At 38.6% G+C, this 16,189-nt stretch overlaps 1 protein-coding gene across 1 annotated transcript in view; it reads right to left on the bottom strand.

The window, feature by feature from the left end:
* DIPK1A (divergent protein kinase domain 1A) overlaps window positions 1-16,189 on the bottom strand; it is a 118,742-nt gene that overhangs the window by 1,327 nt on the left and 101,226 nt on the right. The window contains exons 3-4 of the mRNA XM_022553422.2: window positions 8,667-8,774; window positions 1,224-1,400 (exon numbers count right to left, since the gene is read on the bottom strand). Of these exons, the coding sequence (XP_022409130.1) occupies window positions 1,224-1,400; window positions 8,667-8,774 (285 nt within the window). The remainder of the gene's footprint in view (window positions 1-1,223; window positions 1,401-8,666; window positions 8,775-16,189) is intronic.

Below are 16,189 nucleotides of genomic sequence, written 5' to 3'. Positions count from 1 at the left end.
ATTATACAGAAGCAATGAAAAACAAGAATCTCATATGTAACATACTAACTTCCTTTACAGGGATAATTACCATGCTAAGTAATAATCTTGCTACTGAATACCCATAGGAGACTTAATACCTTTACAAATATTTATGTTTGCTAAGTGAGTCAGAACTATGTTTTATGTACTTGAGGTGAAACCCACTTTGCTAAGTATGTTAAGAAATAGCCACCTTAACGCCCATAGCCTCCTTAGACCTTGTAGATAAATAGTTAACCAAGCCATTAATTAATCTTTGTCTTATTCATACACTTACTTGCAAAATTGCAGTGTAATTTGCCCATATCCAAAGTTAACAGGTCAACTACAAATTATTTTCTCCTATTTTGTAACTGTTATTATATTATTTTATTCAAGGTGTTCCAATAATGAATGCTACAAGTATTTCCCTGTGGAGACTCTAGCATAAAACAGTCTAAAACTGTAAACTGTTCAAAGAAAAGAAAGATTTTGAGTTATAAGAGCAATAAAAATGAGAAAAAGATTCTTTCCAGAAGTGTAATTATTTTCATTGTTTTTTGGCCGTGCCACGTGGCTTGCGAAAGTTCCCCGACCAGTTCTCGAACCCGCACCCTTGGCAGTGAAAGTGCGGAGTCCTAACCACTGGACCCAGGGAATTCCCAATATTTTCATACTTCTATTTAATCTCTGAGTATTTCTTTAAATTAAAAAAATAATTCGCGGGCTTCCCTGGTGGCGCAGTGGTTGAGAGTCTGCCTGCCGATGCAGGGGACACAGGTTCGTGCCCCGGCCTGGGAAGATCCCACATGCCGCGGAGCGGCTGGGCCCGTGAGCCATGGCCGCTAGCCTGCGCGTCCAGAGCCTGTGCTCCGCAACGGGAGAGGCCACAACAGTGAGAGAGGCCCGTGTACCGCAAAAAAAAAAAAAAAATTGCAATCAGTCTACAAATTTTATTTCACTTTTTTAAAAAAAGTGTATCAGTTTTAATGTCAAGCTATAGAGCAGCCCAGCTACTTAATGAACTCACATCTGGACATTTTTAGCGATAGTAAGTAATGTTAAACACCCTCCATACATTTTTTTCTTTGAATTATTTCCTCAAGATAGAGTCCCTGATATAGGTCAAAGAATACCAACATTTTTATGGCTTAGAATGAGGTCCTGCCAGCTTCCAGAAGAGTACCACTTCACACTAGCAACATGTGAATGCATATACTTACTTTAAAGAGACTGTAGACCATTTCTTTGAATTTCTGTACAGTAGTTCCCCTAGTTGGCTTATCAAATAGCACTATTTCTTTCCTTGGTTCCAATTCAGTTCCAAAATCAAGATGAAGTGCTTGTTCCATTTGACATTTCACAACACCTGGTAGATTATCCCAAATCCCTAAATACATCTGTGAAAAGAATGACAAGTTATGCTTTAGGCAGAGTAGAAAACTCTAATCTACCACGATATTTTTAGTGTCCTCCTCTTAAAAAAACACAAAAGCAACAAAACCGAGATTGAGCTGACTTCCTGAATTGCAAATTTGAAATCATACTTCAAAGCTTTTTTCCTTAATTTTTTTAAATTATAAAAGTATCGCATACCTAAATATATATATATATATATATATTTGACCATGGTCATCAGTTTTATTATTTTCCATTTTTTAAATTGTAAAATATCAAAAATAGAAAATTTACCATCTTAACTATTTTTAACATACAGTTCAGTGGTATTAGATTCATGAGGCTGTGCTACCATCACCACCATCTGTCTCCAGAACTCTTTTCATTTTGTAAAATTGAAACTCTCTACTCCCTGTTCCCCTTCTTCCCCCAGCCCCCAGCTCATCACCAGTCCACTTTCTGTCTTTATGATTTTGACGACTCACTCTAAGTATCTCATATAAGTGGAATCATACAGAATCTGTCCTTTTGTGACTGGTTTATTTCATAAGGTCCTGAAGGTTTATCCACATTGTAGCATGTATCACAATTTCCTTCCTTTTTAAAGCTGAATACTATTACATTGTAGGAATATCCCACATTTTGCATTTCCTTTCATCCACTGATTGACACTTGGGTTGCTTCCATGTTTTAGCTATTGTGAATATTATGAACATGGATATACAAATATCTCTTCGAGATCCTGATTTCAATTCTTTTACATATATACCCAGAAGTGGAATTTCTGAATCATAGGGTCATGCTACTTTTAATTTTTTGAGGAGCTGCCAACCTGTTTTTCTCAGCGGCTACACCATTTTACATTCCCACCAACAGTGGGTTCCAGTTTTTCTGCCTTATTGCCAACACTTGTTATTTTCTTTTTTTTTTTCCAGAATAAACTCACAGAGTTTATTTTACTGAGCAATGCTTGTCCTGCGTTGTTTTACCACTTGTCAATATTTCACTCTCTATACAACCAGAAAATGATTCCAAGGACACGTAGCAATCCTTCCTTTCTGGTTTTTTTGATAGTAGCCATCCTGATGGGTGTGAGGTGGTATCTCACCGTGTGCTTTTTTTTTCTTAGTTCTCCGACCATGTATCGAACCCACGCGTCGGCAGTGAAAGTGCAAAGTCCTAACCACTGTACTGCCAAAAAATTCCCTAATTGTGGTTTTGATTTGCATTTCCCTAATGACCAGTGATGCTGAGCATCTTTTCATGCACTTATTGCACATTTGTATACCTTTTTCGAGAATGAATCCGGCTGTTTGTTTTTTTGTTGTTGAGTTTTAGGAGCCCTCTATATATTCTATATATTAATCCCTTATCAGATATATGATTTGCAAATATTTCCTCCCATTCTGTGAGCTTCTTTTTTATTCTACTGATATTGTCTTTTGATGCACAATATTTAAAAATTTTCATGAAGTACAATTTGTCTATTTTTTCTTTTGTTGCCTGTGGCTTTGGAGTCATATGCAAGAAATAATTGCCAAACCCAATGTCATGAAGCTTTTGCCCTATGTTTTCATCTAAGAGTTTTATTTATTTTTTATTTTTCAAAATATTTATTTATTTATCTGGTTGTGCCAGGTCTTAGTTGCGGTAGGAGGGCTCCTTAGTTGCAGCATGCATGTGGGATCTAGTTCCCTGACCAGGGATCGAACCCAGGCCCCCTGCATTGGGAGCACAGAGTCTTAACCACTGCACCACCAGGGGAGTCCCTAAGAGTTTTATAGTTTTAGTTCTTACCATTAGATCTTTGATCCATTTTGACTTAAATTTTGAGAATGGTGTTAGGTAAGGGTCCACCTTCATTCTTTTGCATGTGTATATCCAGCTTTCCCAGTACCATCTGTTGAAAAGACAGTCCTTTTCCTATTGAATGGTCTTAGCACCCTTGTCAAAAATCATTTGAGGGACTTCCCTGGTGGTACAGTGGTTAAGAATCTGCCTGCCAATGCAGGGGACACGGGTTCGATCCCAGGTCCGGGAAGATCCCACATGCCGCGGAGCAACTAAGCTCACGAGCCACAACTACTGAGCCCATGTGCTGCAACTACTGAAGCCTGCATGCCTACAGCCCGAGCTCCGCAACAAGAGAAGCTACTGCAATGAGAAGCTCATGCACCGCAATGAAGAGTAGCCCCTACTCGCTGCAACTAGAAAAAGCTCGTGCGCAGCAACAAAGACCCAATGCAGCCAAAAAAAAAAAAGAATCATTTGACCATATATGTGAGGGCTCTCTGTTCTATTCCATTAGTCTATATATCCGTCCTTATTCCACTACCACATTGTTTGATTACTGCAGCTTTATAGTAAGATTTGAAATCAGGAAGTGAGTCCTCCAGCTTTCTGGTATTTTTTTCAGGATTGTTTTGGCTATTTAGGGTCCCTTGAGATTGCATACGAATTTCAGGACTTTTTCTATTTCTGCAAAAAGCTGTCTTTGGGATTTTGCTCAGGATTGCACTGAATCTTGATCACGCTGGGTAACATTAACATCTTAAAAATATTGTCTTCCAATCTATGAACATGGGATGTGATTACATTTGTTTATGTCTTTAATTTCTTTCAGCAATGTTTTGAAGTTTTCACTGTACAAGTCTTTCACCTCCTTGGTTAAGTTAATTCCTAAGTATTCTTTTTGATGCAATTATAAATGCAATGGTTTTCTTAATTTCTTTTCTGGATTGTTCATTGTTAGTGTATAGAAATGCAATTGATTTTTGTGTGTGGACTTTGAATTCATTTATTAGTTCTAATGATTTTTTTGTGGAATATTTAGGTTTTTCTACAAATAAGATCATATCCTCTGTCAACAGAGATAATTTTACTTTTTCCTTTCCCATTTGGATACCTTTTATTTCTTTGTTTAATTGATCTGGCCAGAACTTCCAGTACTATGTTGAATAGAAGTGGTGAAAGTGGGCATCCTTGCCTTGTTCTTAGATGAAAAGCTTTCAGTCTTTCACTATTGAGTATGATGTTAACTGTGGGTTTTTCACATAAGTGTTTTTAGTATGTTCCTAAATTCTATTCCTTCTATTCCTAGTTTGCTGTGTGTTTTTATCATGAATTTTGTCAAATGCCTTTTCTGCATCAATTGCGATGATCCTTTTTTTCTCCTTCATTCTGTTTATTTGGTGTATTACACTGCTCAATTTTCCTGTGTTGAACCAGGAAAAGTTAATAAGGATTAATGTGGGACTTCCCTGGTGGTCCAGTAGCCAGTGGTTGGGACTCCGAGCTTCCGCTGCAGGGGGCATGGATTTGATCCTTGTTTGGGGAACTAGGATCCTACATGCCTCATGGCGCAGCCAAAAAAAGAAGGACTGGTGCTAGCTCTTCTTTAAATGTTTGGTAGAATTTACCAGTGAAGCCCACACGTGCAGGGCTTTTCTTGTTGGGAGGCCTGATTACCAATTCAGTCTCCTTACTAGTTATAGGTCTATGCAGATTTTCTATTTCTTAGTAGGTTTTGTGTTTCTAGGAATTTGCCCATTTCATCTAGATTATCCAATTTGTTGGTGTACAATTGTTCACTGTACTCTCATATAATCTTTTTTATTTATGTAGAACTGATAGTAATGTCCCTGCTTCATTTCTGATTTTAGTTATTTGAGTCTTCTCTGTTTCTCAGTCCATCTAGCTAAAGGTCTGTCAAATTTTGTTGACCTTTTCAAAGAACCAACTTTTGGTTTCATTGATTTTCTTTATTATTATTTCTTTATTATTGTTTTTCTATTCTCTATTTCCTTTATCTCTGCTGTAATCCATAGTATTTCCTTCCTTCTGCTAGGTTTGGGTTTAGTTTGCTCTTCATTTTATAATTCCTTATGTTGTAAAGTTTGGTTGTTTATTTGAGATCTTTCATATTTCTAGTGTGTTTATAGATGTAAATATAATTTTTTAAAAGTCAAATTACACAGAAAGATAAAAGGAAAAGTTCTACACCCATTTCTCTAATTCCCAGAATTAGTCACTATTAATTATCTAGCTATTTATCAAACTAACATTATATGGTGCTTTACTCTGTGCTACAGTCTACTAATTTATCTTACTCCCTATAACAACCTTATGCAGTAGATACTATTATTATCCTGATTTAACTGATAGAGAAACTGAAGCAGAAAGAAGTGAAGCAGCATGATGAAGGGAATACAATAGTGGCAAAGCCAACATATTAACCCGGGCAGTCTAGTCATGCTTATATATAAAAACCAAATATGACCATATTAATTGGTAATAATATTAATCACTCCTCTGCGTCAAACCCTCTAATTCAATCAGAATAAAGTCCAAAGCCCTTTTCATTGTCTGCTAGGCTTCTTATGAGCTGGCCTGCTTCTCCAACCTGATCTTTATCACTTACTCCCTGGGTCTCTATATCCCATCTACATGTCTCTTCTCTATGTTCCTTGAACCTATCAGCATTATTCCTGTTTCATGACCTCCTTCACTTGCTGTTGGTTTTGCCTGGAATGCACTCTCACCGATCTTCATACGGCTGGTTCCTTCACATCATTCAAGTCTCAGCCCAGATGTCACTTTAGGGAGGCCTTCCCCAACCCCCTACCTAAAATAGATCCCTCTTCCATCACAGGTCACTCTCTAACCCATGACCCCATTTTATTTTCTTCACAGCCCTTACCAATGTCTGAAATTATCTTATACCTTTTTAAAATTTTTACTTATTTATTTATTTATCTACTGGCTGCGTTGGGTCTTTGTTGCTATGCGCGGGCTTTCTCTAGTTGCAGCGAGCAGGGGCTACTCTTCGTTGCAGTGCACTGGCTTCTCATTGCAGTGGCTTCTCTTGTTGCAGAGCATGGGCTCTAGGCACGCGGGCTTCAGTAGTTGTGACACGTGGGCTTCAGTAGTTGTGGCTCGTGGGCTCTAGAGTGCAGGCTCAGTAACTGTGGTGCACGGGCTTAGCTGCTCCGTGGCATGTGGGATCTTCCCGGACCAGGGATCAAACCCGTGTCCCCTGCATTGGCAGGCAGATTCCTAACCACTGCACCACGAGGAAGTCCTTGAAATGATCTTATTTCTTTATTGACTCTTTTATCATCTGTCCTCTTTCACATGAAACATAAGGCATATGAGGCCAGAGGCTTTGTCTGTCTTATTCCCCATGGTCTCTCCCAATGCCTTAAGCAGTACCTAGCACATAGTAGATACTCAAATATTGGACTTTATTTCAGAAATCCTCTTAAACATGGCTAGTAGTGTAGACTTAAAATCTATTTTAAATTTCTATAAGATGAATGAGTATTTATATTGGAAATTTAGAAATAATTTGAAGAAAAAAGATGAACATAAAAATCATGCAATATTCCACTGCCCAAGGATAACCAGTGTTGATTGTTTTTTCTTTATAAATTTATTTATTTATTTATTTTTGGCTGCATTGGGTCTTGGTTGCTACGTGCAGGTTTTCTCTAGTTGCAGCAAGTGGGGGCAACTCTTCGTTGCAGTGCAAACCTGCTCTGCAAGTTTCTTAACCTTGTGACCTCTCTTGCCTCAGTTTCTTTAACAATAAAATGGAAATAATGATAATACCTCTTTCATAGGGAGGTTCTGAGGATCAAAGAGAAATACATGAAAAGTTCTTAGAACAATGTTGACATATAGAAAACAATATAACAAACACCTGTGTACCTACTATCTTCACAACAGACCTTAACCTTTTGCCATATTTGCTTCATTTTTTAAAAATTTTATTTTATTTATTTATTTTTGGCTGTGCTGGGTCTTCATTGCTGCACGCGGGCTTTCTCTAGTTGCAGAGAGCAGGGGCTACTCTTCATTGTGGTGCGCGGGCTTCTTATTGCGGTGGCTTCTCTTGTTGCAGAGCATGGGCTCTAGGCATGCAGGCTTCAGTAGTTGTGGCACGTAGGCTCAGTAGTTGTGGCTCGCGGGCTCTAGAGTACAGTCTCAGTAGTTGTGGCACATGGGCTTAGCTGCTCCGCGGCATGCGGGATCTTCCCGGACCAGGGCTTGAACCCATGTCGCCTGCATTGGCAGGCGGATTCTTAACCACTGTGCCACTAGGGAAGTCCCTAGGAAGTGTTTTTTAAAAGATTTAAAAAGAAAGTGTTAGAAGGTTGATTGCACTTGCTTTTACCTTAGGATATCGTGCTACTTAAGGAATTGCTTAGAGATCTGTTCTAGAATCTATTAATAACTAGTGATGGAAGCTATCAAGTTATATCTTTCCAATGGATTTTAACTTTTTTAAAAAATAAATTTTATTTATTTATTTAGGCTGCATTGGGTCTTCATTGCTGCGCATGGGCTTTCTTTAGTTACAGCAAGCGGGGGCTACTCTTCGTTGTGGTGCGCGGGCTTCGCATTGTGGTGGCTTCTCTTGTTGCGGAGCACAGGCTCTAGGCGCGCGGGCTTCAGTAGTTGCGGCATGCGGGCTCAGTAGTTGTGGCTCATGGGCTCTAGAGCGCAGGCTCAGTAGTTGTAGTGCACAGGCTTAGTTGCTCCGCGGCATGTGGGATCTTCCTGGACCAGGGACCGAACCTGTGTCCCCTGCATTGGCAGGCGGATTCTTAACCACTGCGCCACCAGAGAAGTCCCGGTTTTGATGTTTTGTTGTATTTTCTTCTAGCACAATGGTGTCCTATTGTTTTAATTTATATTTCTTTGATGATAGTTGAGGTAGAACATTTTTTTCATTATGCTTATCAGCTATTTATAGTTCTTCTTTTGTGATTTAGCTCATCCTGTCCTCTGCCCATGCCTCTAGTTTAATTCTTCATTCAGGTATAAGCTCAAATTTTATCTTAGAAAGGTCCTCCCTGTTCACCTCTTCTAAAGCATATTTCTACCCTCACCATCCCCTACATTTTTCATCAACCCATCCTGTGTACAACCTATATAAAACACACTACGTTCTGTAATTTCCTTGCTTATTTATTTATCTATCAACTGTTTATGTTCCCCATCCCTCTGGAATAATGTGACTCACAGGAAAGTTATCTGTCTTAATCACCACTATTTTCCTAATAACTAAAACAGTGTCTGGAACATGCTGGGAATAGGGGATTTATAAACATCTGTTGGATGAGTGAATCAACGCATGCACAATTGAAGTATTTAAAATGTCCTAAAGTTCTAGTTCAAGAATGCTCTTAACAATGCTTTAATTTAGTTTAAGGTAAAATCAGAGAGCACCATAAATCTGGACTGTTTATTCATAATGTCCATACCTGATTGTTGGGCTTGGTCGATAAGCATTTTCCAAAGTAAAGAGTTTCTGTGACACAAAGGCTATTACATGCGGGCCCATCAATAACTCCAGTCTTGTACTTGTCACACTAAAAACCAGGAAATAGAAAAGTAGTTAACAGAAAAATGTTCTTAAGAAGAAACATATTAAAATATTTGCAAATTAAGCAATTGACAAAGGATTAATCTCCAAAATATACAAACAGCTCATGCAGCTCTATGTCAAAAAAAACAACAACCCAATCAAAAAATGGGCAGAAGATCTAAATAGACATTTCTCCAAAGAGGATATACAGATTGCCAACAAACGCATGAAAGAATGCTCAACATCATTAATCATCAGAGAACTGCAAATCAAAACTACAATGAGATGTCACCTCACACCAGTCAGAATGGCCAACATCAAAAAATCTACAAACAATAACTGCTGGAGAGGGTGTGGAGAAAAGGGAACCCTCTGGTACTGTTGGTGGGAATGTAAATTGATACAGCCACTATGGAGAACAGTATGGAGGTCGCTTAAAAAACTAAAAATGGAATTACCATACAATCCAGCAATCCCACTCCTGGGCACATATCCGGAGAAAACCATAATCTGAAAAGATACATGCACCCCAGTGTTCACTGTAGCACTGTTTACAATATCCAAGACATGGAAGCAACCTAAATGTCCATCGACAGAGGAATGAATAAAGAAGATATATATAATGGAATATTACTCAGCCATAAAAAATAATGAAATAATGCCATTTGCAGCAACATGGATGGACCTAGAGATTATCATACTAAGTGAAGTAAGTCAGAAAGAGAAAGACAAATGTCATATGATATCACTTACATGTGGAATCCAAAAAAAAGATACAAATGAACTTATTTATAGAACAGAAACAGTCTTACAGATATCAAAAACAAACTTATGGTTACCAAAGGGGACAGAGGGGGGAGGGATAAATCAGGAGCTTGGGATGAACACACACACACTACTATATATAAGATAGATAACCAACAAGGACATACTGTATATAGCACAGGGAACTCTACTCAGTATTCTGTGATAACCTTTAAGAGAAAACAATCTAAAAAAGAATATATGTATATGTATAACTGAATCACTTTGCTGTACACCTGAAACTAACACATTGTAAATCAACTATACACCAAGAAAATTAAAATTTAAAAAAGAAAAAACATATTAAAGACACCATAAAGAGATATCTATATTCTTTAAGAGAAAGTCCTATGATGAAAAGAATTCAGGCTTTGGATCAGGACAGACTTGGATTTGAATACAAGCTCTGCTCCTTACTAGCTATATAATGATGAGAGATCTTGTTGTGACTAGGGTATGCATAGAATTTTGAAACTGTTTTTCCCACTTAGCGTGGCCTGAGGTACCCACTCTCTGTGAGAAGGTAGGCATTCAATTTTTAAAAACGGCTCAATTTTAAAATAAAAAATAAAGTTTTAAATACCAAAATATTTTAAAATAACAAAATTAAGTCACGTCTGTCATCTTGTCATCTTTGATATTGCCCCCAAAAAAGAAAAAGATGGGAATTCCCTGGCAGTCCAGCAGTTAGGACTCTTAGCTCTCACTGCCGAGGGCCCGGGTTCAATCCCTGGTCAAGGAACTACGATCCTACAAGCCATGTGGCACAGCCGAAAAAAAAAAAGGAAACCAAACGCTTTGACAAAATAAGGTACCAGTGTAACCCTAAGGCACAATAAATGAGGATGGCCTGCAAAATACAGTGAAAATTACAGCAGAGTACAGAAGGATGCTGAGATTAAATACCTGCTGTGACCTCACTTCTCAGACAAAGTTGGCGGAGCACTAAATAGGTGGTACACCAGAGGAACAGAACCGTCACTCTGGTTTGCAATGAAAGTTTAAGGGGCACAAGCTGTGGGAACTTCCAAGGACTCTATTTGGCATTGTAAAGTAGCGGGGCAAGGCAGTGCTGATTGATAAAATCCTTAAAAATGTTATCTATGTTGGAGGCAGTCTGTAAATAAACTAAGCATTGGGAGAGACTATATTATGAGCATCTCTGTAGTTGCTGGGGAGATAGACAGGCTAAACCAATCTGTGTGAGTGTCTCCATCTCATCTTTTTTTCTCTTTTACCCCCCCGCACACACACACACGCACACTAACTCTGGGCCACAGAAGTTTCACCACTTGCTCATTTCACTGTCCCAGTTGCTTCTTGCAAATAGTGGTTGAAGAACTCCTTTCATTCAGTAATGAGTAATACTCAAAAGAAAACAAGCAGGAGATCTATACAGCAAATGTACAAGGAAAAGGAGGAAAGGAATAGGAAAAGGACATGTCAAATAAAGAAATTTTCCAGAAAAATACTGCCATGAAGCACACCAAACATACTGTTATGAATTCAAAGGACTTAATGAAACAGTTTAAAATAATGTCTCAAAGCAGAAGACATAATGAGAGACAAAAGAAGTAAATGTAAAATAAGCAAGCAGAACTCAAAAATTAAGAAAAAGAAAAAAATCGAAGAAATTAAAGTCACATTATGAATGGGGAAAAAGGGGGGGCAGACAAAAATAACAACATAGTAAGACTTATGAGGGCTAGGTTGAAAAAGTGAGCAAAATGAAATGGAAATTTAAAAAGAACTAAAAAGAATTTGAGATAAAATTATAGATATAGAAGACAAAGGATATCCAGCATGTCCACAGGAGGGAGAATAGAACACATAGAAAAAAAAAATAATCAAAGTAGAATTCAAGAGAACTTCATGTAAGTGAGAGAAGTCTTTAATCTACAGATTGAAAGGATACACACTGTCCCAAGGAAACTGACACAGAATGACCCCTGTGACATATCCCATTGAATTTTACTGGACTTCAAAAATAAATAATTCTTTGAACATCCAGGCAAAAAGATCAAGACACTTTTAAGGGGAAATAAATCAGATTGGCCTCAGATTTCTCCATAGCCACATTCAAAGGTAGATAACAGTGGTGCAATGCCAGCAAAGTCTGAGAAAGGAAGTGTGACCTGCCTGTGTCCTAATTTTCTCATTTGTAAAAGGGGATGTACCTACTACTTGATTTATAGCATTATTATGAGCTATAATGGTTTAATGAGGATAGATCACCTGTGATTTCAATAAGTGCTCAAAATAGCTCTTCTTATTCTCCATAGCCAAACTTTCTTTCAAGTAAAAGGTGTTAAATGTTTTTGAACATGTAAGGATCAGAAGATAGAATTCCCATTAGCAACTCTTGAAGAACTATTAGAGAATGAATTTTAGGCAACCAAGAGATGAACAGAGAAACTGAACATGTAAGCCAGTTGAAATGTAGGACTGGGATGAAAACAACTGTGGAAATCTATTTCATAATAATTGTTAATATAGTATATGGTAGTTACTAGATACTTACCATGTGTCAGGCACTGTTCCAGTGCTGTACTTTTATTATGACAATAGCCCTGTGAGGTAGAACCTATTGTTATAGCCATTGTAAAAATAAGGAAACAGAAATAGCTATTAAGTAACTTGCTCAAGCTACAAAATGATAAAGCCAAGATTCCAACCTAGGCAGTCTGGTTCCAGAGCTCCTTCTCTTAATTACTACTGTATATTGTTCAGAATGTTAATATTATAAATTATACCAGTAAAACTAATAAAATTAACAAGAACCAAGAAGGAGAGATGCAAGATGAGAGATGGCAAAAGGATGTTGATTTCCTTACCTTTATTATTTTTTAAATGTTTATTTTATTTATTTATCCTCCCGCCCCCTCTTTTTTGGTTGAGTCGGGTCTTAGTTGAGGCACATGGAATCTTTGTTGAGGCATGCAGGATCTTTTCGTCACAGCACGTGGTCTGCTCGGGTTTCTCTCTAGTTGCGGTGTCCGGCTTCTCTCTAGTTGTGGCACGCGGGTTCCAGAGCACATGGGCTCGGTAGTCTGTGGCATGGGGTCTCTCTCGTTGAGGCACACGAGCTCAGTAGTTGTGGCATGTGGGCTTAGTTGCCTGTGGCATGTGGGATCTTAGTTCCTCGACCAGGGATCGAACCTGCGTCCACTGCACTGGAAGGTGGATTATTTACCACTGGACCACCAGGGAAGTCCCTGATTTCCTTATCTTTAATATCCAAGGTGAAAAGATAATATTGGGCTTCCCTGGTGGCAGAGTGGTTAAGAATCCGCCTGCCAATTCACGGGACACGGGTTTGAACCCTGGTCTGGAAAGATCCCACATGCTGCGGAGCAACTAAGCTCGTGCTTCACAACTACTGAGCCTGTGCTCTAGAGCCCACGAGCCACAGCTACTGAAGCCCAGGAGCCAAAACTAGTGAAGCCTGCGCAACTAGAGCCCATGCTCCGCAACAAGAGAAGCCACCGCAATGAGAAGCCCGCGCACCGCAACGAAGAGTAGCCCCCACTCGCCGCAACTAGAGAAAGCCCGCGCGCAGCAACGAAGACCCAACGCAGCCAAAAATAAATAAATAAATTTATAAAAAGATAATATTTCTATCTTATAAATCAAATAACAGAGACAGAAGTATATTCAAAAGTATAGAGATGACTAGTTGAAGAACTAATAATAATAATATATTAATTAAAATTAGGTGGAGTAAAGGAGATGGGATGGATGGAAGTATAATAATTTTGTCATTGCTTGTAGTGGGGAATAAATAGATATGGTCTAAAGCAATAAAGGATAAAGTATACTTTTAAAAGTTATAGTATAAGGCTAACCACTAGAAGAGCTAAAATCTGAATACAAACCTTCCTAAATTATCAAAAGGAACACATATAAAACATAGAAATATACATCCTCTAGAGAAAGATACAAACCAAATGAATCCTTAAAAACAAAGTAGGTTATAAAATGTGATACAGAACTAAGACATATCTATAAATGTCAATGGGATAAGCTTACCTATTATAAGAAAAATATCTTTAGAAAACAATGTCAAAAAAGTTGAAAATAAAAGATGGTACAGGTATACCAGCCAAATGCAAAGAGAAAAGTTAAGCCACAATGTTATACCAGATGAGGCTGAATTTTGGGAAGTGTGGGGGGGAGCATTAAAAAGGCAAAAAAGAAAAGCTCTTTATAATGCTAAAACATATAATCCACAATGAAGATATTACAATACTACAGTCATGAATTTCTATTAAGAATAAAGTAACATCAAAATTGATTCAGTGAAATCTATAAGAAATAGAAAAAGAAATAAACAGAAAGGCATTAGAAGTAGGAGACCCTAAATCACTTTTCTTAGTCTATGACAGATAAAAAAGTTTACAAAAAAAGATACAGAAGAACTCAATAATCTAATAAGGTAGATCTAATTGCCCTGAGAACAAACAGACCTTTTCAAAAGCCCATGGAACATTTACAAAATTACACCAAAACCTCCATACATTCCACTAAGTAGACATGGCAGAAGCAGTATGCTCCAATCACAATATGATAAAATTTGAAATTAACAAAAAATCTACCTGGAAAATTTTAAATATTCTTTTAATTCTTGAGTCAAAGAGAGAGCCTAAATTGAAATGTTAAGCAACTGGGAAATAAAAAATAATAATAAAAACAACTTAGGGACTTGCCCGGTGGCGAAGTGGTTAAGAATCCGCCTGCCAAAGCAGGGGACACGGGTTCGATCCCTGGTCCGGGAAGATCCCACATGCTGTGGAGCAACTAAGCCCGTGCGCCACAACTACTGAGCCCACGTGCCACAACTAGTGAAGCCCATGCACCTAGAGCCCGTACTCTGCAACAAGAGAAGCCACTGCAATGAGAAGCCCGCACACTGCAACAAAGAGTAGGTCCCACTTGCCGCAAGTAGAGAAAGCCCGCTCTTAGCAACAAAGACACAATGCAGCCAAAAATAAATACATTTATTTAAAAAAATTTTTTTAAATATCAGAAACTAAAGCTAAAACTAATGATAAAATTAAAAAACTAGAGAAGAATGCAAAGTCTTAATTACATTGGCTATGTTTCTGTAACTGAGAGAATTCCTCTAATCTTCATCTCCTATTCTCTGCTTTAGATCTTCTTGTTCTTTTCTGGTTTCTGCAATTACCTTTTGTTTGCTCTTTCCCAGAATTTTCCCTGTCTGTCTGGTTCTCTTAGTCTGATGACATTACGCTGCTCATAGATCAATCTTGCCCACTTCTGGCTCTTGGGACAATGCAACCTATTAGAGGGTTGCAATGACTGGGCTTCCAATGATTGTGCTTCCTCTTGTGTGGGATAGGGGCTGAGGATAATTTCTTGAGCCCTTCACTTTGGGGGCATAAATTTTTCATGATCCCAAGCAAATAACCAAAGCACAGTGGGCTCTGGTAATTATTCAATACTTGGAAAGGCCAGCACAGGCTCCTCAGACCTGCCCACCGGGTCCCCCTTCCAACACTTGCCACAGTTTGCTCTGAGGATAAGGATAGCCCAGATAAGATCGAGAGTCCTGCCCACGTGTAGAGTTAAATACCAACACCTATGTTGCCCTTCAGCTATCACTAGCAGAAGCTCCTGGGTGAGCCCTTGACCATGCCTCCTTTCTCCTTTAGACTGGGTTGTAACCAAGAATATTAGGTTTCATCTTCATAGGAGGAGCAGAGCAATCTAGTTCCTGGACTCAAGTTTGTGAGGGACTACACAGGGAGATGCTCAATACTTTCTTGCCCAGGTCAACCTCTGGGGATTTTTAGGAAATGCAGAACCATCTGTTTCGTATCAGATGGTCAGCAATTTCATTGCCATGTTTCTTCACTGAGGCAAAGGTGGTGTGACTTCTTGGGCCTCACTCAGAAGTGAAACCTCCTGCAGGTATAGCTTAGGGTTTCTAAGGATTTTAGATAACATAGAACAATTTGCTGACAACAAATAAATAAGAAATCAACAAAAAAAATAATGTAAAAATAGACACAGACATGTTTGGAAACAAAACAGCACATCTCTAAATAACTTCTGGGTTAAAGGAGAAGTCACAAGGGATATGCAGAATATTTAGAACTGAACAACAACAAAGGTATATGTATGAAAACTTGTGGGATACGGCTAAAGCAGTTCTTAGAGGAAAATTTACAGCTTTAAATGCAATGATGAAAAAATAAAAGACTGAAATAAATAGTAAACATTCAACAAAAGATGTTTTAAAAAATCACAATAATAACAATAAGAGAATAAACCAACCCCCAGAAGAAGGAGGAGGAGGAGGGGGAGAGGGAGGGGGAGAGGGGAGGAGTAGGAAGAGATGAAACAGCAGAAATTAATGGGAGGGACTTCCCTGGTGGCACAGTGGTTAAGAATCCGCCTGCCAATGCAGGTTCAATCCCTGGTTCGGGAAGATCCCACATGCCACAGCTAAGCCCGTGCACCACAACTACTGAAGCCTGCGTGCCTAGAGCCCATGCTTTGCAACAAGAGAAGCCACCACAATGAGAAGCCACCACAATGAGAAGCCCTTGCACCGCAATGAAGAGTAGCCCCCGCTCACCGCAACTAGAGAAA

The sequence above is a fragment of the Delphinapterus leucas genome, chromosome 1 (assembly GCF_059928025.1).
Source record: "Delphinapterus leucas isolate spDelLeu-1000000601 "Yukka" chromosome 1, BTC_Dleu_Yukka2, whole genome shotgun sequence".
In the NCBI taxonomy this organism is placed as follows: domain Eukaryota; kingdom Metazoa; phylum Chordata; class Mammalia; order Artiodactyla; family Monodontidae; genus Delphinapterus; species Delphinapterus leucas.
Note: the sequence above shows the minus strand (reverse complement) of the source record. Positions and strands in the feature narration are given on the sequence as shown.